This window comes from Gasterosteus aculeatus, chromosome 11, assembly GCF_964276395.1.
Source record: "Gasterosteus aculeatus chromosome 11, fGasAcu3.hap1.1, whole genome shotgun sequence".
Taxonomy (NCBI): Eukaryota; Metazoa; Chordata; class Actinopteri; order Perciformes; family Gasterosteidae; genus Gasterosteus; species Gasterosteus aculeatus.
The window spans coordinates 4,479,790-4,501,394 of NC_135699.1; the positions used below are offsets into that span (position 1 = coordinate 4,479,790).

Below are 21,605 nucleotides of genomic sequence, written 5' to 3' on the forward strand. Positions count from 1 at the left end.
ACTTTATTTTATTACTTGTGCACTGCTGTCTTGTCTGTCTACTGTCGCGCACTAACCGCCAAGACAAATTCCTTGTATGTTTGACATATTTTGGTAATAAATGTTTCCTGATTCCTGATTCCTCAAGAGAAGCGTAACAGTAGCCACATGAGTCAAATATGCCGACATGTACGTACCTAGTAAGTCACCATGGAATAAAAAATGAAGAAGGTTGCACATTTGATACAGGAACAGTGTTTTGTCGTCTGTCTCCATCATGGTGGTTCACTTTAACACTGAGATCGGTAGCTTCAGCTTCGTTATAAAGCTGAATGGGTCTGACGTTCCTGATACTTTGAATGCCTCTTTGAGTCCAAAGATGTGATAATATTCATGCAGTTAGTGACATTGTGGGGACAAACAGAAGCAAGGAAGCGGTGGTTTACTGGTCAGTTATCAGGGGTGTCAAAAATATCCCACGTGTTTAAATCTGCTCCTTGGATCCCTGAGCAAGACAGCTGGACAACCTACTGTTTCTGCTTTTCTTGCTTTGTAGTTTTTGTACATGCAGGAACATGTTTCAATGGACTGAACAGGAACCAATATCCTCATTAGCAATAACAAAAACAGAATAGATCGAAGCAACACGTCCTAGTTGGACTTTCCAGGGACGATAGACAGGTAAAGAAGGTACGGTCTCCTTGGTAACATTTCTTTTTTTAAACCTTTTTTGACAACTCTTTGACGTGGGTGTTAGCTACATGAACTTAGCTATGCTACCTGGCATCGCACAACCCTGTCAGCTAACCAGCTAACCTGGAGTTGTACCAACTCAGTGCTGTTTTGATGGGGTTGGAAGGGTGTAAGTCAAGGGGAAAATATTGATGATGATATAATGCATAATCCAGCATAATGCTGGAAAGGTTTTATATTTTTTATCCAGCCCTCTTCCCTCCAAGGGGTTTTCCAACAACAATCAAACATATAGGCTACTAGCCAGCAAACTATTATGTTAAAGACATACATGTTTATTATCTAGCAATGACTGATCGGCCTTTCCACTGTTGGTTTACCAGAAATGGGAAGAATATGACCGAGGGCAGTTGTTTGCCACACACAGTACCTTTATCTGCTGAGAAATGTTCCACAGAAACAGAGGCTCAAAACATCTCTCCTCTCCCCAAGACCCCACGACCGCACTACCGGGACGAACGGACAGACGCGCTTTCGATGCCTGACTACCGGGACGAACGGACAGACGCGCTTTCGATGCCTGTGCTCAGTCGATGAGGGTATTATTTTCATTTGTCTTGAAAACGTCATGAAGATAGATAATACAAGACAGAGGGCCTGAGACCCTGCAAGAAGGAGTAGGCTCACCTCATTATTAAGACTAACACCTACTTTAACAAAATGCAGTCACTGAAACAGCAAACAATTGAACCTACATAAAAACAACAAGCAGGACACGCATAATTATACAAAATTGTCTGGACTAAAAGTCTGGTAATTATGAGGTTTTCAACAAATAAATACCGGAATTCTTCTCGTGGCTGTGTTGTCTAAAAATGCAGAGAATGGTGCGACAGACAAACAGCAGCCAACGCGCTTCTCCTGCTGCTGGCCGCCGACGAGGAAGGTGTTTCAAAAGGAGCCGTTTAAACGTTGGTGGAAATAAGTGACGATGGGTCTCAGCGCGTCAGGCCGCTCAGGCGGGCCGATGGGCGACGGCCGTGAAGACTCATTTACAGCTTCTTATGCCGCGTGGTTTTCCAGTTTTATGGCGGGTCCCTTTGGTGCAAATAAAACCACGCAATTAACATCGCTGCACAAGACGGATCGTCTCAACGTCTTCCTCTGCCACATCTTACGTGATTGTGTCTGGAATCTCCTAAACGTTGGAAGACGTTTTAAAATCCAACCTGAATCTGCTTTGGTAGTACATTTCTCTTGCTTTTGTCACAGTGAGATGAGAGGAAAATAATGTAAACGTGAGCACATCTGTTGTTGTGTACAAAGACAAAGACCGTTGTTTGCTCTTCGTGTGGTTAATAATAAATGGCTCCCCTCTTTTGGTTTTGCTGTCTTTGAGAGCCCACTTCCTTATTGCCTCTTTAATCCCAGCGGGTGCATTAGTGGTGAGTCTTTCCGATCAGCCGCCTCAGGTGTTTCACCGCCCAGCCGACGGACACCAAACACGCCTGTCTCTGATAGCACGCCATGCAGGCATGTTTGAATGTATACATGCAGGCATGAATGAGGTCATTGCAGACTGTGTGCCTTAAAACAACCCTCTATTGAAATGTATGCTGGCATATTTCATCAGTATATAGTAAGCGCACGCGTTGCGGCCCAAAGAGGACCATTCTTTGGGACAAGCAGCTTGCAGCGTGGGTAGTCTACATTAGTACGTTAGCAGTTTTGACATACCAAGGCAGCGCTTTAGCAGGAAGGAAAGAGGGGAAGTGCAACGATAACGCATGCCTGGTTGATGATGGAAACTCGAGTAGCTTCAGATTCCCTTTCATGATTTGAGCGTGCAGCCTTTCATGGTCCGTCTGTCCATTCTGCTTATCACAAAATGATACCGGGGGCCTTGCTGGCCAACAGTCCACCCCAAAAATCAAATTCACTTATTTTGCATTATATATTATTCATTTGAATTGTTTTGGTGAGTCCCATATGCGTACCCGTTCAGACTAGATGGCTCTCAAAGTGGCAGAAATCAAAGGTTACAAAAAGTCACCAGCAATGTCTGTTTTCAGAGATCATAACCCAGTTTCTCCAGGTAATCTACAGACTGTAATGAGAGCAGTTTTCTAAAAAAAATCAAACTACCAAACCTAATCAAGAAGAGTCATAATCTGGCATTAATCAGACGTCTACTCATTCTGCTGCGTCTTGTTCTATATATGAAGTCAGTCAGTTCTTAGTAGCTGCAGGATTAATATTTAACCCCTTAGCTTAATGATGGTGAGGGGAGGGGCAGTTACGGGTGAGTCAGCTGTGTTTTGGATGGCTGAGAGTAGAGTGGAGCATCAATAGCGTCCACTCCAGTCTGCCGGGAAGGACAAAGCCGTGTTTTGAACCCACTGGGACACCCAGGGGCGATGTGAGCACAGCGCAGCTCCTCAGTATAAAGCAGTCCGCCGCAGTTGGAGTGACAGAGAAGGTGCTCGTGCAATGCAGCAGGGAGGCTGCCTGTTCTGAGAGGAGAGGTTCCACAGAGAGTGCTGATGGGGAATAGCTTCAGGGGAAGAAGAACAAGTCCTTTGGAAACACAATCTGGAATCGTTGGCTTTTATCTGCTGCAGTTATGAGTAGCTGTCCAGATCAGAGGAATTCTGATCATCTCCATGGATTTATTCTTTCAGAGGTAAATTGAATATACTCCACAGCAAGGACAGACGGTATAACCGCAGGCTATCGCTTCAAATTCAGTGTGTTTTATTGTGTTAAACAGTTTGAAGAAACTTCAGATAAAAGACGATTTAACGGTATGTCTGTATCATTTTGTAAAATCACCATTATGTTATTTTTTGTAAATAATTACGTTTGTATCATGTTTGTAACAACATATTTACAGGTAGGCACAGAGAGTTAACATTTGAGCAAAAGAAGATATATATTATCAACAATCAATGCATACAAATAAAAGGAAAGAATGCCGAATAGATATTCTAAATAAAGAATATAGAAATAAGTGTTCAATAAGTAAGTTAAATAAAAAAACATATATATATATGGTTTTATTTATTTGTTGTGTATTTATTCACTATATATTTTATTTTATATATACATATATAGAATTAATATATATATATATATATATATATATATAATAAAATATATAGTGAATAAATACACAACAAATAAATAAAAAAAATAAAAAAACATATATAAATATTCAATCCTTCCCGGCAGCTCTCTTGTCTGCATGCATGTCAGCCACGGCTGCTGCTGCTTCGGATCGGCACTTTCAGAGGAATGTGAGCAATTGTTAACAGCATGTGTCAGAACTTGCTCAGACGCTTGGAGCAATGGATTGTATGAAGAGAAAATTCAGGCCCTTAGTGCCAAGCCCTCAGAGTGGTACGAGAACTTGTTTGCAATGATTTACTGTGAGGAGCCTTGTTTGCCCGTGGAGGCGGGTTACATGTTGTTGTCGTGTAAAAGGAGGACATGACCATGAGGCTTAATCATGCTGCTGTTCTTTCTTTCCCAGTGTCTTCTCAACCAGAGGAACCACATCTGGCCCGGAGCCCGGCGGTGATGCTGGCCATGCAGCGCTACAACTGCTCCGACGTTCCGCCCTTCAACGTCACCCCCGTGGTGCAGGAGCTGCGGGTGGAAGCCGTGGCCTGCAACACCACCCGTCCGCCCAGCAATCCCGCGTCCGCCGGCCTCTCCATGACCCTGGGCATCCTGTTCAACGCTGTGGCCCTCATCATTCTCGCCAAGGCTTACAACCGCTTCCGGCGGCGCTCTAAGGCCACGTTCCTGCTCTCCGCCAGCTCCCTGGTGGCGACCAATCTGGCTGGACACGTCATCCTCGGAGCGCTCGTGCTGAAGAAATACTCAGAGGGCACCGGGTCCGCGGCCGACAATCCGGACCGGCCCTGCCTGTTTCTGGGAAGCTGCATGGTGTTCTTCGGCCTGTGCCCGCTCTTCCTGGGCTGCGGCATGGCCGCCGAGCGCTGCCTGGGCGTCACCAGGCCTCTGCTGCACGCTCGTCTTGTGACCACGGCGCGGACAAAGATGGCGCTGGCCTTGATCTGGCTGCTGGCTTTGTGCGTGGCCGTCCTGCCCTTCTTCAGCCTGGGCGCCTACACGTACCAACACCCGGGGACGTGGTGCTTTATCAGGGTGACGGAGGGCACCAGGACCACGGACCTGGTCTTCCTCATGCTGTTCTCCGTGCTGGCTTTGAGCTCCCTGGCCTCGGCCTTTGTGTGCAACACCATCAGTGGCATCACGCTGGTGAGAGCCCGGCTAAAGAAAAGGTCGTGCTCCGGGCGGCGCTCGGGCGGCTCCCAGGACACGGAGATGGTGGTCCAGCTGGTTGGCATCATGGTCACCTCCTGCATCTGCTGGAGCCCTCTGCTGGTGAGCGTCGGAGAAAACTTCTACCACACACTGAATTATTTCGTTATAAAAAGGCCTTTTCACAGATGAAATTATCGCAACTATGTTGTTTTTTAAGAAGTCATTTATAAATGCGGATGAATCGGTCATCGTGAACAACGTATTATCGAGTAAGAATCTATTGTAAAACCATGTAGCTGTCCTCTAAAATGCAAAACAGTGAACAGTTAATTGCTGCCCTTATTCACAGATGCTATGCGCTCACTTACTCGCTCATAATACTCCACATTCATTTTCTGCAGCTGACTGACAGAACTTTTGAAATTTCATACAAAGCAAATAGCAAACCCCTTTAAACGTTTGCAACTTCATGATTCAAATCATCTGCTTGTGTTTCACGCGTACGGAATGGACGCCCCGCTTTGCGGAGCCGCAGGAAGTTTGGAATTCCACAATAACCTCAAAAGAGTTGCTCGCCTGTTTATTGTTTTTAATGCAGTCGCTCCGGTCTGTCTGGAAGTGGTGTTTGATTCACAACAATGAGCACTGGCACATTTCTGTGCATGATACCTTTAACCCGCTTTTGTTTTCACTGACAACATTTCAAATTGAAGGCAGTTCGGGGCCACTTTGGATAATAGCTGCACCAGAATATACAGCACAACTATCACATGCCTCACGAGAAAGAGCGGCGGCCCCTGCAGAAAAACATGTCAAAGTGCCCTTTGGCAACGTACTGAACCCCTAATTACTGCGTGAGTGTGCGTCTGACGCTCCCGTGGGACAGATGGCACCTTGTATGGCCGCCTCTGCCGCCGGATGGACGGGAGTGTGAACGCTAACTCGTGTTGCAAAGTGCTCCGTGTGCTTTGTGCGCTGTATAAATGAAGTTCATTTAACGAGGACAAATGCATTAAAATAAACCACCCTCGTTCAGTACAGACATTTTGTCATTGCTCGGAATATTTGTTGTTTCCCCAATGTAAGAGATGTATTGCTACAGTCAGGGGAAGGAGAGGCCTCCGGTTGCATCTGGCCTGCCCCCGAACCGCCCCCGAATAACATTAAAAAACCTGTCAAATTCATTTTTAGGAAATTCTGCCTTCTTTAAATTAAACTCTTTTTTTAAATCCCCTTGCGATACACCTTTTGGGATTCTCCCATTCTATCTTTAAGGTCAGAAACATAATTTCTACTAGTTTATTGGAGCTATGTGACATCTACAATTTGTGTCATGGCTACTCTGTTAGATCAAATCTAAAGGTTCGACATGACTTTGGTTTCATACCACACGCATTGCCTGAAGTTGCAGAATGAAAAATTAGACTTTTGGATTCCACCACCTCTGAGTCAATGTTCTGTGGGTCTGCACTGAATGAGATGGTCATGAATGAGTGAAGTTTGAGGGGCTGAACACCGCCTGATATAATGTTTCCACTTAGATGAGCCTAAACTTTTTTTTTTTGTTTTTCAGATCTTCGGACTGATGTTGGCCATAAAGTCCTACAGCGGCTCCCTGGGCGGCGAGAGAGACACTTACAACAGTCTGATGATGACGGGCGTCAGGATGGCCACCTACAACCAGATCCTGGACCCCTGGGTCTACATCCTGCTGCGACGCGCCGTCCTCCGGAAAATCTACCGCGTCACCAAAAGACAGGCCAGCCTCAAGGGGAGCACGTTCCGCTCCATTCGCTGGGAGGTCGGCTCCTTTCAGAACTCAGAAAAAAACACAAAGATTTAAATGGACCTTTACAGAGGAAGTCACTTTCTTCTCCGTCTCTCGTCGGCGGGTTCGCCACCGAGTCCATCATCTGGATCAGAATTCAGTGTTGAAAGGTGCCTAAGAAGAGGAGTTGTCTCTCTGGGCTCAGCACGGCCACCCTGGTTTAAGTGGAGGAAATATGTGTGTTGGGATTCAAAGTGGAACTTAAATGGAACCAGATTTGAAACATCACTGAACAGGTCTTGTTGTATGTGCAGCGTGTGCAATAAAGAAAGACAATTCTTTATGAACTGTGTTTATCAGGCGGCGCCACGGCCCACATGCAGGAGCATGCGTGCACATGCAGGAGCATGCGTGCACATGCAGGAACATGCGTGCACATGCAGGAACATGCGTGCACATGCAGGAGCATGCGTGCGCAGCACAGCACGAAAAGCAAACAGCACGAAAAGCAAACATGAATGAAAAATATTTTGTCAGTTGGAATGTAATGTGTTCACGTTTTATTGTTTTTGCTGAAGTGAAGACTGTATCTTGTTCTCTGACAACAATGTAAAAGTCAATGACTTGTATGAATGCTCACATAAGAGAGCCCTAAAAAAAAGGAAAGACTGTGCTGATACCTCGGCTTAAAGATGTTAAAAACAGAATGTAGTTCTGTGACATGATTGTGAAGGCCTGTTATTGTGTGTTTATAAATGTGTTTGCAGTATTTTGCCCCAAATGTCTCGAGGCTGAAGTGAAAGTGCAAAATCTGATGGAATGTGCTATTATTAACAAAAGGGAATGTTCGCTTGGTTAATAAATAATCTGTTCATGTTTCATCTTATTCGAGTTTTCTATATTCAACTTATTCAGACAAAGCACCCTGACGTCTTGTCTTGTTGTTTGCCTGTTAGCTTGGCACAAAGCTGGAAATGAGAAACTAGTTAGGTCATTCTATCTTAAACTAACACCTTTAAAGCTCTTTAGTCTAATGTAGGATTATTTGCACAGGGCTAAAGGATAAAAGGCTGATTTAATATGAGCTAATGCTCACACATGCCGTCATTAATTTGTTCAATCTATTGAAAATGAGCATCAATGGTACCATATATATTGTAAAAGAAAAAAGTAGATTTGCATAAACATGGTAATTCCGTTTGATGTTTTGAAAAATCTGTCTCAATAGAAACACATATAGACTGATTAGGATGGAAGCAAGTGTTGCTCTCTGTGGAAGTCCCCATGTCATGTTAGCCTGCTTCAAAATGAGATCGACATCACAGAAACAATGTGGCTGTTTTGCAAGTAAGACCTGGACCAGTGGATGGGATTGGTTGGCCGGACTCCAACCATTACATAATATGAAAACATACAATGCATTTTCCAACCCTGAAAGAAATCACCCCAGCAATGTGGGAACTGTGCACTTAGTTTTATGTCAAATAAAACAGATTTTGATAGATCATCTATTGTTCTTTATTTCATGTGTCCTTTATTAGAGACAGACTTGAGTTTTGCAGCCACCTCAAAACTAAACAGAGGATGTGACCTGACATTCTGCCATACGATGCCTTCATGTTTTTGGATCTGGATAGTTGTGTGAATCTTCCATGATTCAGACAAGACACTAGCTGTGAAAATAAATAGTCACTGGTTTTCACAGAACCCAAAGTTGAGTGGTCACTCTTGTTTAAAATGTTCAGGAGGCTATCAATATTGTTAGAGGTCAAACTGGAGAGTTCACGCGCTATTAATAAACGTCTGTAGGAGTAGTGACACACGTGATACGATGGCTACACTCAGCAGGTCAGCCAGTTGTTGCAGGAACACACACCTCAATTCAATCCATCTTCACCAGCCACGCCCCTGCCTGTGTGCCCCCGTTTTCCAATTGGCTACGACTGCTGTCACTAGTGAACTCTGGCCAATGAGCATAGGCCCTTTTTTAACGTCGTGGGCGTTTCCGTGCACACTCCTGGCCGAGACCGGGAGCTAGCGTGCAGCAGCCGTCCATTAGCAGCAACGACACCACGGTGAGCGAGACATATGTTTAGAAATGTATTCACGAGAACCAACGACGCGTGTTAATGTGTATCCTCTGGGTGTTTATTTAATATGTGCGTCAGAAATGCAACGTTATCAAAGTGGGTTCGTTCGGCTAAGCTAGCCTGCTAAGTGCTACCCGAGCATTAAAACGGGTCACTGTCTGGTCTCCTCGACCATTTTGCTGTCCGATGACGGACCAACATCCAAACACAACTTACACTTCAGGCGTGCCATTTATTTTAAGTCACTCAGGTGACAGGTGGGAGATGTCTGCGTGTGTCGCGGCTCGGTAAGCGTTTAATGAACCATGTTGATACGTGTATTTTTTGGGGGGGGGGTGGGTTGCTAGCTAGCTAGCCAAGCTCTGCAATGAATTAAAATGGCGTCTGTTGTTAAATTCCCCCGATGGAGCTGCAGGGTCTGAGACCCTTCACCTCTGGGCCCCTGCTCCATAACTCACCCCTCAGTGCGGAATAAAGGAACCTCCGCGCAGGTCTAACAGGTGTGCCGCCGGCTTGTGGGTCTTCGTGCCGCACGTTAGCAACGTGTTGACTTGAACGTAATACAAAACACGAGCAATGCTCTTCATCGTTATTGTTTTACCTTTTTACCACAACTGGACACTGAGGCAAACCACCCGTCTGAGGCCGCTGGAACGCGCGTGCGCAGATTAATACATGAGATGTCCTGTTTACTTTATCAAACGGCTTCTCCCAGTAGATCTCACCATCATCATCATCACCACAGATGGAGAGTCAGTCATTCATCCGTGAATAACTTGTGTCGACCTCCACTCGGAGCTCTACCTCGTCTGTATAACCAGTTCAGTAAGAGCATAAAGCTTTTAACGTCACAGGTTTGCCTGCAAGAAATATATGGATTACGTCCACACCTCGTTCAGGGGAAGTAGCCTTTGTGTTTGTCTGATTTATTAAAAGTTACTGCATTTCTGTGTGGTTGCATTCAATCCCACTGGCATGCGTTTCCATCTCAACAACCCTCCTGTGTTACTACAGCGTATTGACTGTATGTCACCGGTAGACAACAGAAGGTCGTCAGTGGAATGTGGAGTTTTTTTTTATTTTACCTGCTTCAGTGTTGAACGCCTAAGCTACAGAAATGTCTCTGTCCTTAGTGGATCTGTCTTATTTGTAGTTGGGTGTAGATTTTCCCTCTTCTCCTTTCTCAATAACGAGTGGATGTTTTCCTCCCTGTGCAGGCGGCCTGCGACATCGTCATCCGCTGCAGAGAAGATATTGTCCATCTCCGCGGTTCACTGGACAAGGGAGCCGCTCCGGTCTCTAAAGCGACGATGGTAATGACTTCATTCAAGCGTCTCTGTGTTGTTATTTTCCTGTCCGATCGTGGGCTGGCAGTCAACGGGCCCACCCCGCCTCAATGAGGGATATCGCAGGTAGCGAGGCTAATAAAACGCGACGCCTCTAATTGAAGTCACACGGCTGGTGCTGGCGGCTTGTCTGCCCGGGGCTTTAGGAACACGCACTCCGGCTTCCACATCAGCGCTCTACTCAGTTCTCTTCGTCTGCCTGTGTGCGCACGGGGCTTCTGTAATCGCTTGTGATGGAAGCTTTGCCCAAACATGAGACCTCGTTGCTCTTTTTATTAATCAAAGACAAGAGGCGGACAGAGGACGGGCGCTTTGCTGCTCGGCCATAAGTTCGTCTCATAAAACAGGTTGGTTGAATAACTGTTCGGAAATGGACCGAAGTTGAGCTGATTCGGTTGTTTTCTCTCCAGTTATCCATGTAACTCAATATTCTTGGCTTGTGTATACACACACACACACACACACACACGTACCTGTTGTGTGTAAATACTCATGGTTTGTTTATAGTTTTGTTTTTGCATGACACAAACCTGTTATTTCCTTTATCGGTAATGATCTTCTGTCTCCTCTCCAGCCTCCTCCAATGCGCCACCGCTCCATGCGCGTCTTCATGAACGATGACCGCCACGTCATGGCCAAGCACGCCGTCATCTACCCGACTCAAGAGGAGCTGGAGAACGTACAAAACATGGTGTCGCACACTGAGCGGGCCCTCAAGGCCGTCTCCGACTGGCTAGATAAGCATGAGAAGGTGACCTGCAAGTCTGAGCCTGATCCCACAGACACCGATAAAGAAAGGTGAGCAGAGCCGGGCTGCCGATCATCGTGTCCGACCGATGGGAAAACGAGTTGGTCAGCAAGACGTGTCTCACTTCCTCTTTCTCTACTCACGTTTTTTGTCTTCCGTGTGTCTCTCCAATGTATCCGCTGTGTTTTCTTTGGCAGTGAGCCCAGAGATCAGGCGACCCGCTCTCTGCGGGGCGTAATGAGGGTGGGCCTGGTTGCCAAGGGCCTGCTCCTGAAGGGCGACCTGGACCTGGAGCTGGTGCTCCTCTGTAAGGAGAAGCCCAACAACAATCTGCTGAAGAGAGTGTCTGAAAACCTTCTGACGCAGCTCAAGGTGAGAACGCGTCTTTGTCTACACTCGGCCTCCGATCGTGAATGGAGGCGTTTATACTCTGTACGCTGCATTGCCCAAACACAAGTAACAGAAGAGCCCAAAAGACTCCCCGTGCAGCCCAGAGATACACACAGGCTGGAGTTGTAACCGGAAAGCGCCATGAACCAGCCTCCTCAATGTTGAGGAGGGATTGTAATTGTCTGCACGGTCTACGAGCGAGTTGGCCGGCGAGCAGCTATTCGGGTAGCCGGCGGTGGACCTTTTCGGGGGAAATGACTTAATGTTTCTAAATACCGTGGTATGGATTTTTGGCCATACTGCACAGCCCTAATTCATGGACTATTTATTGTAAAGAAACATGTTCAGTATTCCGTGCATTATAAAGATCAACGGTTGAATATCCTGTTTAGTTTGACTGCAAAATATTTACACACTTGAAGAATTTGAATACCTGTCTCTAAAGCACTTAGAGGGGCTTACAGGAAAGGAATTCATTGCTCTCTGGCGGAGGAAGGGGGGCGCGGCAACATTTTCCGTGTGGACAATTGAGGACTATAACATTTTTTTTAAAAATCTTCCGCTTGGCGCCGTCCCAGTATCACGGAAGGGACGGGTAAAGGAACTTTACCTGTGACTTGTGATATACTTGTATTGGATCTTTCCAGTAGAGTTGTTGAACACTTTGACTTGCACAGGCGATCACAGAAGACAAGTACGCGGTGACGCAGCACGTCCGCGAGGCCAGCATTGTCATCAAGAACACCAAGGAGCCCCCTCTCACCCTCACCATCCACCTGACGTCCCCGCTGGTCCGCGAGGACGTTGAGAAGGCCGCGTCTGGAGGTAAGCTCCGACCCCCCCCAGGGGGTCCCCAGTGCGTCTTCAGTGCCGCCGCCGCCGCCTCCAAGCACGGAGGTCCGGCTCGGCAGCCAGACTAGATGGATACTGTTTATTGGGCCTTCAATGGAGCCGTGGGACAACAAGGCACCGCCACATAATGAACCCGTGCTATGCTTATAGCTACCTAGACCCTTTCTTCTCTCGCTCCTAGTTCCATGTGATGTAGTGGCACATTTTTGATGGCCCAATATACAGCACGGGACAGGTAGCTGGCTTCTGAAGACGAGGGTTTTTCTTCCACCTCCCCCCTGTTTTATTAGCAAGGGGCACCAACAAAATGAAGGCTTACTGAGATCATAACCAAAAAAAGAGACCACTTTGTTTGCATGTGTTTTTATCATTGATGGTGAACGGTTCGCATTGCAGCAAAAATGAGTAGCAAAACACGTGGTGAAACTTGGTCGTTCGACCCACCAGCGGGCTGATGACGGTCTCTGATGTTGGTTGGCGGGGAACGCGCGGGGGTTACAGACAACGACGAGGGACACTCCCGCTCTGCCCACTCCAACACGCAGTTGCTAGGCAGCCATTGACTAAGGCGTCACAAAAGATGTGCGTCCTCATGAAGCCTGATTGTGGCTGTGCACTTAAGGACAGCATTGTTTCTGAAAGGACCTCTTGGCAAGTGTTGAACCTCGACCTTATCTGTAGCCCCGTGCGCCCTGTGATGCCCGGTTTGGGTGTCCTTTGTTTTTTTTTTTTGAAAGCCATCAGTTTTGCTGCAGTGTGGACTCGTTTCGATACCCCACTTTTTGTGCATCTGATAACTTCTGCCTGTGGTTCCAATTCTGATTCTCTCTGTCAAGCCTTCTAGTTTTGTCAATTTTAGGGACGCTGGACCTTTGACCAACTGGCCGCTCTCTGTCTCGGAAGGGGCAAAGTGCAGCACACCCAGTATAGGGGGAGAAGGGGAGGGGCTCTGCCTCCCATTAACGCCAGAAAACGGAAACGCAGAACCCCCCTTTTTTCTTTTTTTTCTTCTTTTTTTCTAAAGCACCGACGCAACCACGGAGACAACCTCCCATTTGATACGACCATTCGGCCCGTAATAAATGCACATTTTGTCACGACAGGGATGTTTTTTCTCTTATGTTGTGAGTCCGGTCACAACCCGCTTCATCCGGCGGGTTTTTTAAGTCCACCCATTGTGTGCCGGGCCGTACAAAACCATATTAACTGGGAGGTTGAGCGTGCTTGGTGGTTCTGCGGTGGAGGGGTCCCCCTCACCTTCCCCCTTCCTGCCTGTGGTCTGGGAAGGCTGCCTGTGTTCCCCCTGGCCGGCTGACAGAACTCCCCTTGGTCAAACTGTACCTTGTCTTCTTATTCCACCTGCCAATAGACTCGCTTTCAGTCAACGATCCTCCGGATGTTCTGGACAGGCAGAAATGCCTAACTGCCTTGGCGTCTCTCCGCCACGCTAAGTGGTTCCAGGTTTGGATCTTGTCTTTATTTGTCTCTAAAACACAAGTAGTTTGAGTTTGGTTTATGCTGTTTGTTTCTCTTGTTCTTGATTTGGGTGTTTCATGTGTTTGTTTGTTTTTGTCGTCTTTACTCTTTTGAAGTGTCCCTCCTGTAGTAACACCTGAGGATCTGGATGTGGGTTTCTTAGGAAACCTTTGTCAGTACACTGCTTTGCTAACGTAACGGGTTCTACGGCAGCGCCCCTTTTCCCTTTAAAAGAATACTGCTTTAGTCCCTGACTTCTGTAGTCTCCTCAAAGCTGCTTTACTCAACAGTTGGGACTAAAACACCGTGTATTCATATTTCTTTAATGTCAATGATTGAGTGAGTTGTTGTTGTATTTCTATAAGCTGCTCGTAGTGATCACTTTATTCCCCTTCAGTGAGCCACGTTGGTAGTGACTTATTTTAGTTCCATGGCATGTCGTCCTTTGTCTTTTACTCCGTAACAATTGGTGCTCCGTCTCCGCAGACTGAAGAGTATGTGGCCTCGACTTCACCTGCTGTCTGCCTTTTTCTGTCACTCTGTGAACAAAATCCACAGAAATATTGCACCTTTTTCTTTTTATGCTACCACTGCCTTTCAACGACAACACACACACACACACACACACACACATTGATTTTTTTTTTTTTATCACCCATTGAAGCTGGCATTAAGTTTGAGTTGATTCACACTTTTCCTCCCTGAACTTAATTGGTGAGCATGTTGTCTTACGCCTAATAACTGCACCACCACTAATGCGACTGATCGTATTTAGGGTCTCAAAACGTCTTATTATACAACATTTCCGCAACGACAAAGCTAAGCTTTTCTAGTCTGTGTGGCTTCCTTTTTTCTGTTCTACAAACTTTCTTTTATTTGTTTTGCCGTTGTGTGTTTCTTTGTGCCTCGCTGGGTTCGTCGACTAAGGCCCCCTGTCCTCCCCCTTTCCCTCCCTGCTTGTGTCCCCAGGCCAGAGCCAACGGGCTGCGGTCCTGCGTCATCGTCATTCGAATCCTACGGGACCTCTGCGCCCGCGTCCCCACATGGGCCCCCCTCCGTGGCTGGGTGAGTGAGCGCCCCCTTTGTACAGCCGCAACGTGGCGACGTCTTTGTGACGCGCAGCCGATTGCGGCGTCTGGGAGCTTAGAGATGTGCGGGAGGTAGTTGTCCCAAGACTGAGCTGACCAAATTATTGTTATTTATTACTAGTACAACTTGTCTGCCGTCAAGGTTGTTGAAGCACATTGACTTGAAACTTCTGCGTGTTAGTGGCTGTGGTTAAAAATAGCACCCTAAAACAACCTCGCCCTCGCTCTCGATCCACAGCCACTGGAGCTGATCTGTGAGAAGGCCATTGGCACAGGGAACCGGCCCATGGGGGCAGGGGAAGCTCTGCGGAGGGTTCTGGAGTGTCTGGCTTCAGGGATCCTCATGGCAGGTATATGTATGTACCGTGTCTTCTCTGATTTTTACTAAGATTTGATTTTTATTTAAACTTTCATTCATTTTGTTTCATTTGTTCAGTTCTAAGTGTCCTCCCCATCCCCCCCCCGTCCGTTCCTCTCGTTTTAGATGGCGCCGGAATCTCCGATCCGTGCGAGAAGGAGGCCACAGACGCCATCGGCCACTTGGACCCACAGCAGAGGGAAGACATCACAGCGAGCGCACAAGTGAGTGAGCAGCCGGCCGCTTCGGGTGCACGTTCCCAGTTTGTAAACGTGCGACTGACGCGGAATATGTCGTTCCCTCAGCACGCCTTAAGGCTGTCGGCCTTCGGACAGCTTCACAAAGTGCTTGGGATGGACCCCCTCCCTTCAAAGATGCCCAAGAAACCCCGAAGCGAGACTCCTATTGATTACACAGGTGAACCTGAGCGACTCACACAGTCCTAGTTATGTGTTCAGATTTATTGTAGAGATGCATGTTCTTAATGTGGCATTGTGTGCATGGTTGCGACGCAGTGCAAATCCCACCCAGCACGGCGTACGCCCCTCCAATGAAAAGGCCCATCGAGGAAGAGGAGGGAATTGATGACAAGAGTCCAAATAAGAAGAAGAAAAAGCTGCAGAAGAAATGTGAGTGCTTTTTCAGCTCCTGTATTTATTGCAGCATTCCTACGTCAGACCTTGTGATGCCTTGTTGGTAGAAGCAGAAGGTTGTGGTTATTTAAATGATCAGACGCAGTATAATAAAGCTCTTAAATGGATCGGCCCTTGTAAAATAAATGCATTCTGCATTTGGACATAAGCAGTTTGACGATGTCATATCTAGTGCTGCAACATGAATCGATGAAATCGATTAAAATTCAATTATTAAAAGCGCTGACAACGAATTTCATTATCGATTCGTTGTGTCGCACGATTATTACGTGAGTTGCACGCGGAGCGCCGAGCCAACGTAAAGGGAAAAGGAGCCAGCAGCGCCGGCAGTTGTGAGTCACATGACGCGTTACTAAAGACCGACTGTCACGCTTTATGCGTGACACGTGAGAGCCCTGAAAGTGTGTCAATGGCAAAATATGCAAAGTCAACATAACCTGGCATGGAAGCACCACGTTGTCCCGTTTTGACGTGAGGAACGTAAGGAGCCTTCAGCAGCTTCACTGCTGCTGTTTACTCGTCATCCAGCTGATCAAGCTAGCGTTAGCTTGCTAATAACAGCAGTAAAGCAGTTAGCAGGACTAAGATACGTTTTTATTTACTAAGTAAATTCCATTAATTTTTCATTCTGTTGTCTTGTATTTTGTGCTTTGTCTCGGTTAGGGTTGACAACTATATTTGTGTGTTTAATGCTGTCATGTACGGTAGTCTAGTGTGCTTGCGCATGTACTCTGTGTTATACGGTAGTTGATGTTACGCCTGTAAAGAGAGACACGGTGATCCATTAAACTAAGAAGCCTCTAATGCATTTATTTACAATTCATTTTAAATTCATCTCATAGCACTTGCTTGTTTTTTTTAGCTGTACTGAGATATGGTGTATACTTAACTTGCAAGTTCTGATGTTAAAACAAATCCTGTTACATTTTCTGATTTGTATTTTTCTTTATTTAAAAAAAATATGTTCAAAAGGAGAAACCTGTATTTTTGTAATGCAAATTTGCAGTTCTTTTTAGTTTGAAAATTAAAGCTTTTTAATGCTGTTATTTTTATCCGATTAATCGAAGAAATCGTTAGTTGCAGCCCGAGTCACATCTGAGAACTCCTGACCGTACGGATGAAGTGATGAATCTGTGTAATCGGGAAGTTTCTTACTGCGTGTCGTGCTGTTAAAAACAGCCCCGGAGGAGAAGGCCGAGCCCCCCCAGGCGATGAACGCCCTGATGAGGCTCAACCAGCTGAAGCCGGGTCTCCAGTACAAGCTGATCTCCCAGACCGGCCCCATTCACGTCCCCGTGTTCACCATGGCTGTCGAAGTGGACGGCAAGGCCTTTGAGGCGTCCGGCCCGTCAAAACGCACCGCCAAGCTGCACGTAGCGGTAAAGGTGAGCACAGTCCCCCAAATGACGAAAAGATGTCTTTTTCCTCATCTATGCGAGTCAGACTGATGAATGTGTGTGTTGACTTGCAGGTGCTCCAGGACATGGGCCTGCCCACAGGAGTGGAGCTGAAGGCCGCTGAGACGGTGAAATGCGAGGAGGTGGTCGTAGCTGTCCCCGTGGAGGACGTGAAGCCGGTCATAATCCCCATCGAAGCCCCGCCCGCCACCGGAACAGCCAACGCCGCCAACGCTGATGCCACAGAGGTACGAAGCTCCTCCCGGCGTGGACTGGACTGCTGGCCGGTGCCTTTTTTTTTTAATTACATTTTTTCACTAACTCTTTGCAACCGACAGAACGCTCGCCAACAGGGACCGATCCTGACGAAGCACGGCAAGAACCCCGTGATGGAGCTGAACGAGAAGCGCCGCGGCCTGAAGTACGAGCTCATCTCGGAGACGGGCGGCAGCCACGACAAGCGCTTCGTCATGGAGGTGGCGATCGACGGGCAGAAGTTCCAGGGCACGGGATCCAATAAGAAGGTGGCCAAGGCCTACGCCGCCCTGGCTGCTCTGGAGCGGCTCTTCCCAGAGGGCGCCACGGCCGAGGCCGCTAAAAAGAAAAAGGGGCCCCCCATGGTAGGAATAAACGGCAAATCTATTTGTTTCTCCAAGTAAAGGACTGAGTCACTTTTGAGGTTTGTAGATTTCAAAATGCTGGAATCGGTTGTATCAAAAATGACTAAAACAAAATGATATAATTATCTGAATCAGATACGTGGTTAAATGACGTCCTCGCAGTGATGAATCTAACGTATAATTAAAAAGTACAGACGACAAGTTTGTCTTCCCGTCAGCACGCGCCAGGCTTCAACATGATGGGAGCCTCGGGGCCCGGAGACGCTGCTTCAGCGCGGGGCCGAGGGCGGGGAGGCCGGGGCCGCGGAAGAGGCCGGGGCTTCAATAACGGAGGAGGCTACGGCCAAGGAGGTAAAGAGCCTTCTTTCTCTTATGTGGTGGCTAAAGCATCAGGAGATCTGGGTTTCAGATCAGAATAGTAAACTGTGTTTCATCCGGCCAGGTGGCTTCGGAACGTACGGCTACGGGAACAATGCCGCATCGGGATACAGTGAGTATTCATTTCATTTCAATTATCCTGGTCTGACTGCATATTTATTCGTTTGTCTGGGGCTGCAGGGAAGCTTCGCATCGGGGGGCCAGCTGGGAAAAACGATCACTTGTGTTTTATCAGCAATGAGGAAACATTTATTACCAAAATATGTTGGACATGCATGGAATTTGACTTGGCGGTTGGTGCATAACAGAAGACAGTAAGACAATGGACAACAAGAAGGCACCAGTTACAGAACTAGAAGATGTAGATTACTGTTATTAGACGATACCACTCACTCCAGTGCAAACACAACGTGTGTTGGGGCGACTGCAGTTCGATGATTTTACATTTCTCTGCTTTAAGCCACAGTCTGTTTTTGGCAAGTTCCCCGGCCCACCTCTTCTATTGAAAACCCCCTTTCCTCCCTCCGGCAGCCTGTTCTGAGGACTGACATCTGTGAGCGTGACAGGAGCAGAGAAATCTAAAAAAAACAACTAAAGCCCAACAAATCCGTTTGAACACAATCAGACCACACAACTGGCTAATTTATGGCCCCCAAAAAAAAGATCCAAACAAATCTAATTTTGATATTCTTTCCCTCCCCTTCTCTGCCCTGTCTCACTCTAGGTGACTTTGTCTCAGACTGCTATGGCTACAACGAGTTTGCGACATAAATCTTCCCCAGTCTTAATAAAACCAAAAAAGAACAATCCCGTAGAAGTTTTTTTTTTTTTTTTTTTTTTAAAGAAAAGGACAAAATTCTCAGTAGTGTTCCAGCAGCATCCTGAACCCTTCACCATCAAGTACACTACCCAGGGAATAAAGTGCCCCCCCCCCCCCAAACCCTGCACCCTGTCTTGCCAGTCCTCTTTGTCACGTCCTGACACCTCGGGGAGACAATCTGCCACTGCATGCGTGTAGACATACGTCACTTACCGTGGATGTTCCTGAACACCTGTACCTGCTTTACTGACTTAACTCCACCCCGGAAACAACGCCGGGCCGTTTTATTGTCATTGCCCTAATGTGTCGGACCAGCCACAGGGATCTGTCTCCGTTTCATTTGGATGACGATTGAGAGAAGGCCAGTGGGAGCTGGACAACATACTGCCTTTTGGATTATTGTCAAGACTGCAACAGCCTGTTTACTCTCCCTCTCTCACCACTGTCCACATTGTTTACTTAAATGAGAATACCGAGAAAAATCAATGAGCTTTTGTTTTCCGTAGAATCAACAGTTTCTGTGTCACATTGGCAACAAGTCGCGTGATGGCTGCACTGAATGCATGATTGTGTCATTGTATCAGCGTCCTGAGCTGAACTGCCTCCAGGTTTGCACACACAGACTGAAGGAGGCAATCTGAATGTTTGCATATGGAGGACTTCGTGGTTGTTTTTTCTAATAAATGTGACGTCACCATTCGTGTTACTGCGGGGGTCTGAATTAATTCCAGAGCGGTAGCTCCCACAAGTCGAGGCCGTTTTAAGATCGTGCTGTTGTTTCCCAGATTACTACAACAACGGGGGCACAAACGGCGGAGCCGGGGCCTCGAACAGCCCGTCGTCCGGCGCCCCCCCGGGCAGCGCGGCGCCGGGATCGGCTCAGGGCCCCTACGGCTCGTACTTCCACAACGACGGAGCCTACACCGCCATGTCTGCGGCAAAGGGCGCCAAAAAGAAACCCCCCATGAGCAAGGGAGGGAAGCCCCCCTTTACATGCCCCCCAGGGGCAAACGTTGGAGCAGTGGGAGGGTACCAGTCCAGCACCCCCCCAGGGCAGGGCTCCTACAACCAGTACGGCCAGGGCTATGGGCCGGGGAAGAAGCCCTTCAACCAGAACCAGGGGGGCGCGGGCGGATACTCGTACAGCACTGCCTATCCGAGCCAGGTGACTGGGGGGGCCGGAGGGAGCCAAGACTACAGTTATGAAGGTGAGTTCCGGGGACGGATTGATTCAGGTTTAAAGCAACCTTTTGGCAGCGTGTTGCTGCTTCCGTGGCAAGAAATGGCGTCTCTTATTTCTCACAAGGACATCCGTGTCTGCGGTTCTCAAGGGAACAAGCAGGTTTGTTGAGTAAAAACATCAGTTGTGTTAAAAGGAATCCATATAATGTCTGAAGGTAATAAACTGACGGCGTAAAACATTTACATAGTCGACATTTTTATGCTTGGCGTCTTGTAGTATATTGTTTAAATTTGACCGTTCCACGTGAATATTCATGTTTCACAAGATATTTCTCGCTATGACTGTACTTTTAAGTTCTGTTTTCACTTTTCTCGTTGTGATAGAATGTGTTCAACGCTGCCCACTAGTGGCCAAATATATCATTTATTTCCATTTATACAGGAGAACTTGTTGTTGAACCTATTTTCACCAACTGCCTCACACCTCCCCTGCAGGTTTCAACAGCCAGTCCAGTTACAACTCCCAGGGTGGTGCAGGGGGCGGAGGAGGCATCCAAGGGTTCGGCACCAACCACTCCCAGTACCACAACCCAGTGGGCTACGGCAGGGGAGACGGCAGCATGAACTACCAGTACAGATAAACTCTTAATCACTCCGCCTGTGAATCCTCGGCGCCAAGCGCTCTGCATCGGCGTGTGGAGCCTCCTCCCAAAGAGCGACGTGCCGGCTCGCCTGTGCTCTCTGCCTTTTTCTCCGTGTTTGCTTCTTCTGTGCTACTGAGTTTATATGTGGCACACTTGGGCACATATTGAGTTGTCTGGACTTTTTGAAGAGTCACAGATATGTTGCAGATTCATTTAGTGGTCTGGTCTGTTCTTAGTCTTGTGTTTTTAGTTTTTTTTTTTTTTTTTTTTTTTTCAATGCCATGCTACAAGTCCTCGTCACTAAATAATGTGCTAATTTGCTTCTACAAAATACTCACTGGCTCTGACTTGGTTTCCTTTTTATTATAAAGGGGTTGTGTGGCGATGGCTGTCAACTAGACTAGTCAAAGCTTGTAGTTTTTAAACTACAGAGCTCGTTGTATTTTTTATTATTAAATCCCCAAAAGCTTGTAGCTTGGATTGCTTGTAATTTTTGCCTCTTTTTTTTATTTACCTAATGTGATGTAGTTATTTCAATAAATGTTTTTTGGAGATAACTGGAAATTACTTCCATCCTGATGTCAAATTTACATTTCTGCTCAATGTATCTTATTCATTGAGTTGGATTTGTTCCTGTTAATGTAAAACAAAGTGTTTGTATTAAAACATATTTTTATTTTGAATAGATGTCTTTATTAAAAGTTTTGACATAAAACCTCTAGTATTTGTACATTTGATACCATTAATATAAACTGGTAAATACATTACCTAATGATTAAAATAGCCATAAATTGCTTGATTAATAAAGGCTTGTTTTATTACTGGCTAAT

General features: G+C 46.8%; 2 protein-coding genes across 7 annotated transcripts; both read left to right on the forward strand.

Moving 5' to 3' along the window:
- The first annotated feature begins 3,029 nt into the window (after positions 1-3,029).
- LOC120828187 (prostaglandin E2 receptor EP1 subtype) lies at positions 3,030-8,239 on the forward strand. Its single transcript, XM_040191595.2, has 3 exons — positions 3,030-3,355; positions 4,205-5,085; positions 6,539-8,239. The coding sequence occupies exons 2-3, from the start codon at positions 4,252-4,254 to the stop codon at positions 6,806-6,808; spliced, it is 1,104 nt and encodes a 367-aa protein (XP_040047529.2). The 5' UTR covers positions 3,030-3,355; positions 4,205-4,251; the 3' UTR covers positions 6,809-8,239.
- Positions 8,240-8,664: 425 nt separating this feature from the next.
- On the forward strand, positions 8,665-21,490 carry LOC120828182 (interleukin enhancer-binding factor 3 homolog). 6 transcript variants are annotated; one of them, XM_040191584.2, is made up of 18 exons: positions 8,665-8,808; positions 10,041-10,136; positions 10,744-10,967; positions 11,115-11,289; positions 11,985-12,132; positions 13,529-13,620; positions 14,605-14,700; positions 14,962-15,079; positions 15,208-15,305; positions 15,387-15,498; positions 15,597-15,710; positions 16,914-17,119; positions 17,206-17,379; positions 17,470-17,751; positions 17,970-18,102; positions 18,194-18,241; positions 19,735-20,157; positions 20,627-21,490. In XM_040191584.2, exons 2-18 carry the CDS (start codon positions 10,134-10,136, stop codon positions 20,770-20,772), a joined length of 2,592 nt encoding a protein of 863 aa, XP_040047518.1. In that variant the 5' UTR covers positions 8,665-8,808; positions 10,041-10,133; the 3' UTR covers positions 20,773-21,490. The 6 variants fall into 6 exon arrangements, 4 of the variants coding, with proteins under 4 accessions (XP_040047518.1, XP_040047521.1, XP_040047523.1 ...); XR_013451419.1 differs by having other exon boundaries at positions 8,709-8,808; positions 18,854-20,157; XM_040191587.2 differs by having other exon boundaries at positions 8,729-8,808; positions 14,962-15,073.
- The last annotated feature ends 115 nt before the right edge of the window (positions 21,491-21,605 follow it).

What these genes read in the sequence shown, in the direction of transcription:
- LOC120828187 (XM_040191595.2), top strand. Translation starts at nt 4,252, where the DNA reads ATGCTGGCCATGCAGCGCTACAACTGCTCCGACGTTCCGCCCTTCAAC. An exon ending in TCTGCTGGAGCCCTCTGCTG is followed by an intron (nt 5,086 to 6,538) that starts GTGAGCGTCGGA and finishes TTTGTTTTTCAG; the next exon opens with ATCTTCGGACTGATGTTGGC.
- LOC120828182 (XM_040191584.2), top strand. An exon ending in CCAACGCTGATGCCACAGAG is followed by an intron (nt 17,380 to 17,469) that starts GTACGAAGCTCC and finishes TGCAACCGACAG; the next exon opens with AACGCTCGCCAACAGGGACC. An exon ending in AGAAAAAGGGGCCCCCCATG is followed by an intron (nt 17,752 to 17,969) that starts GTAGGAATAAAC and finishes TCTTCCCGTCAG; the next exon opens with CACGCGCCAGGCTTCAACAT.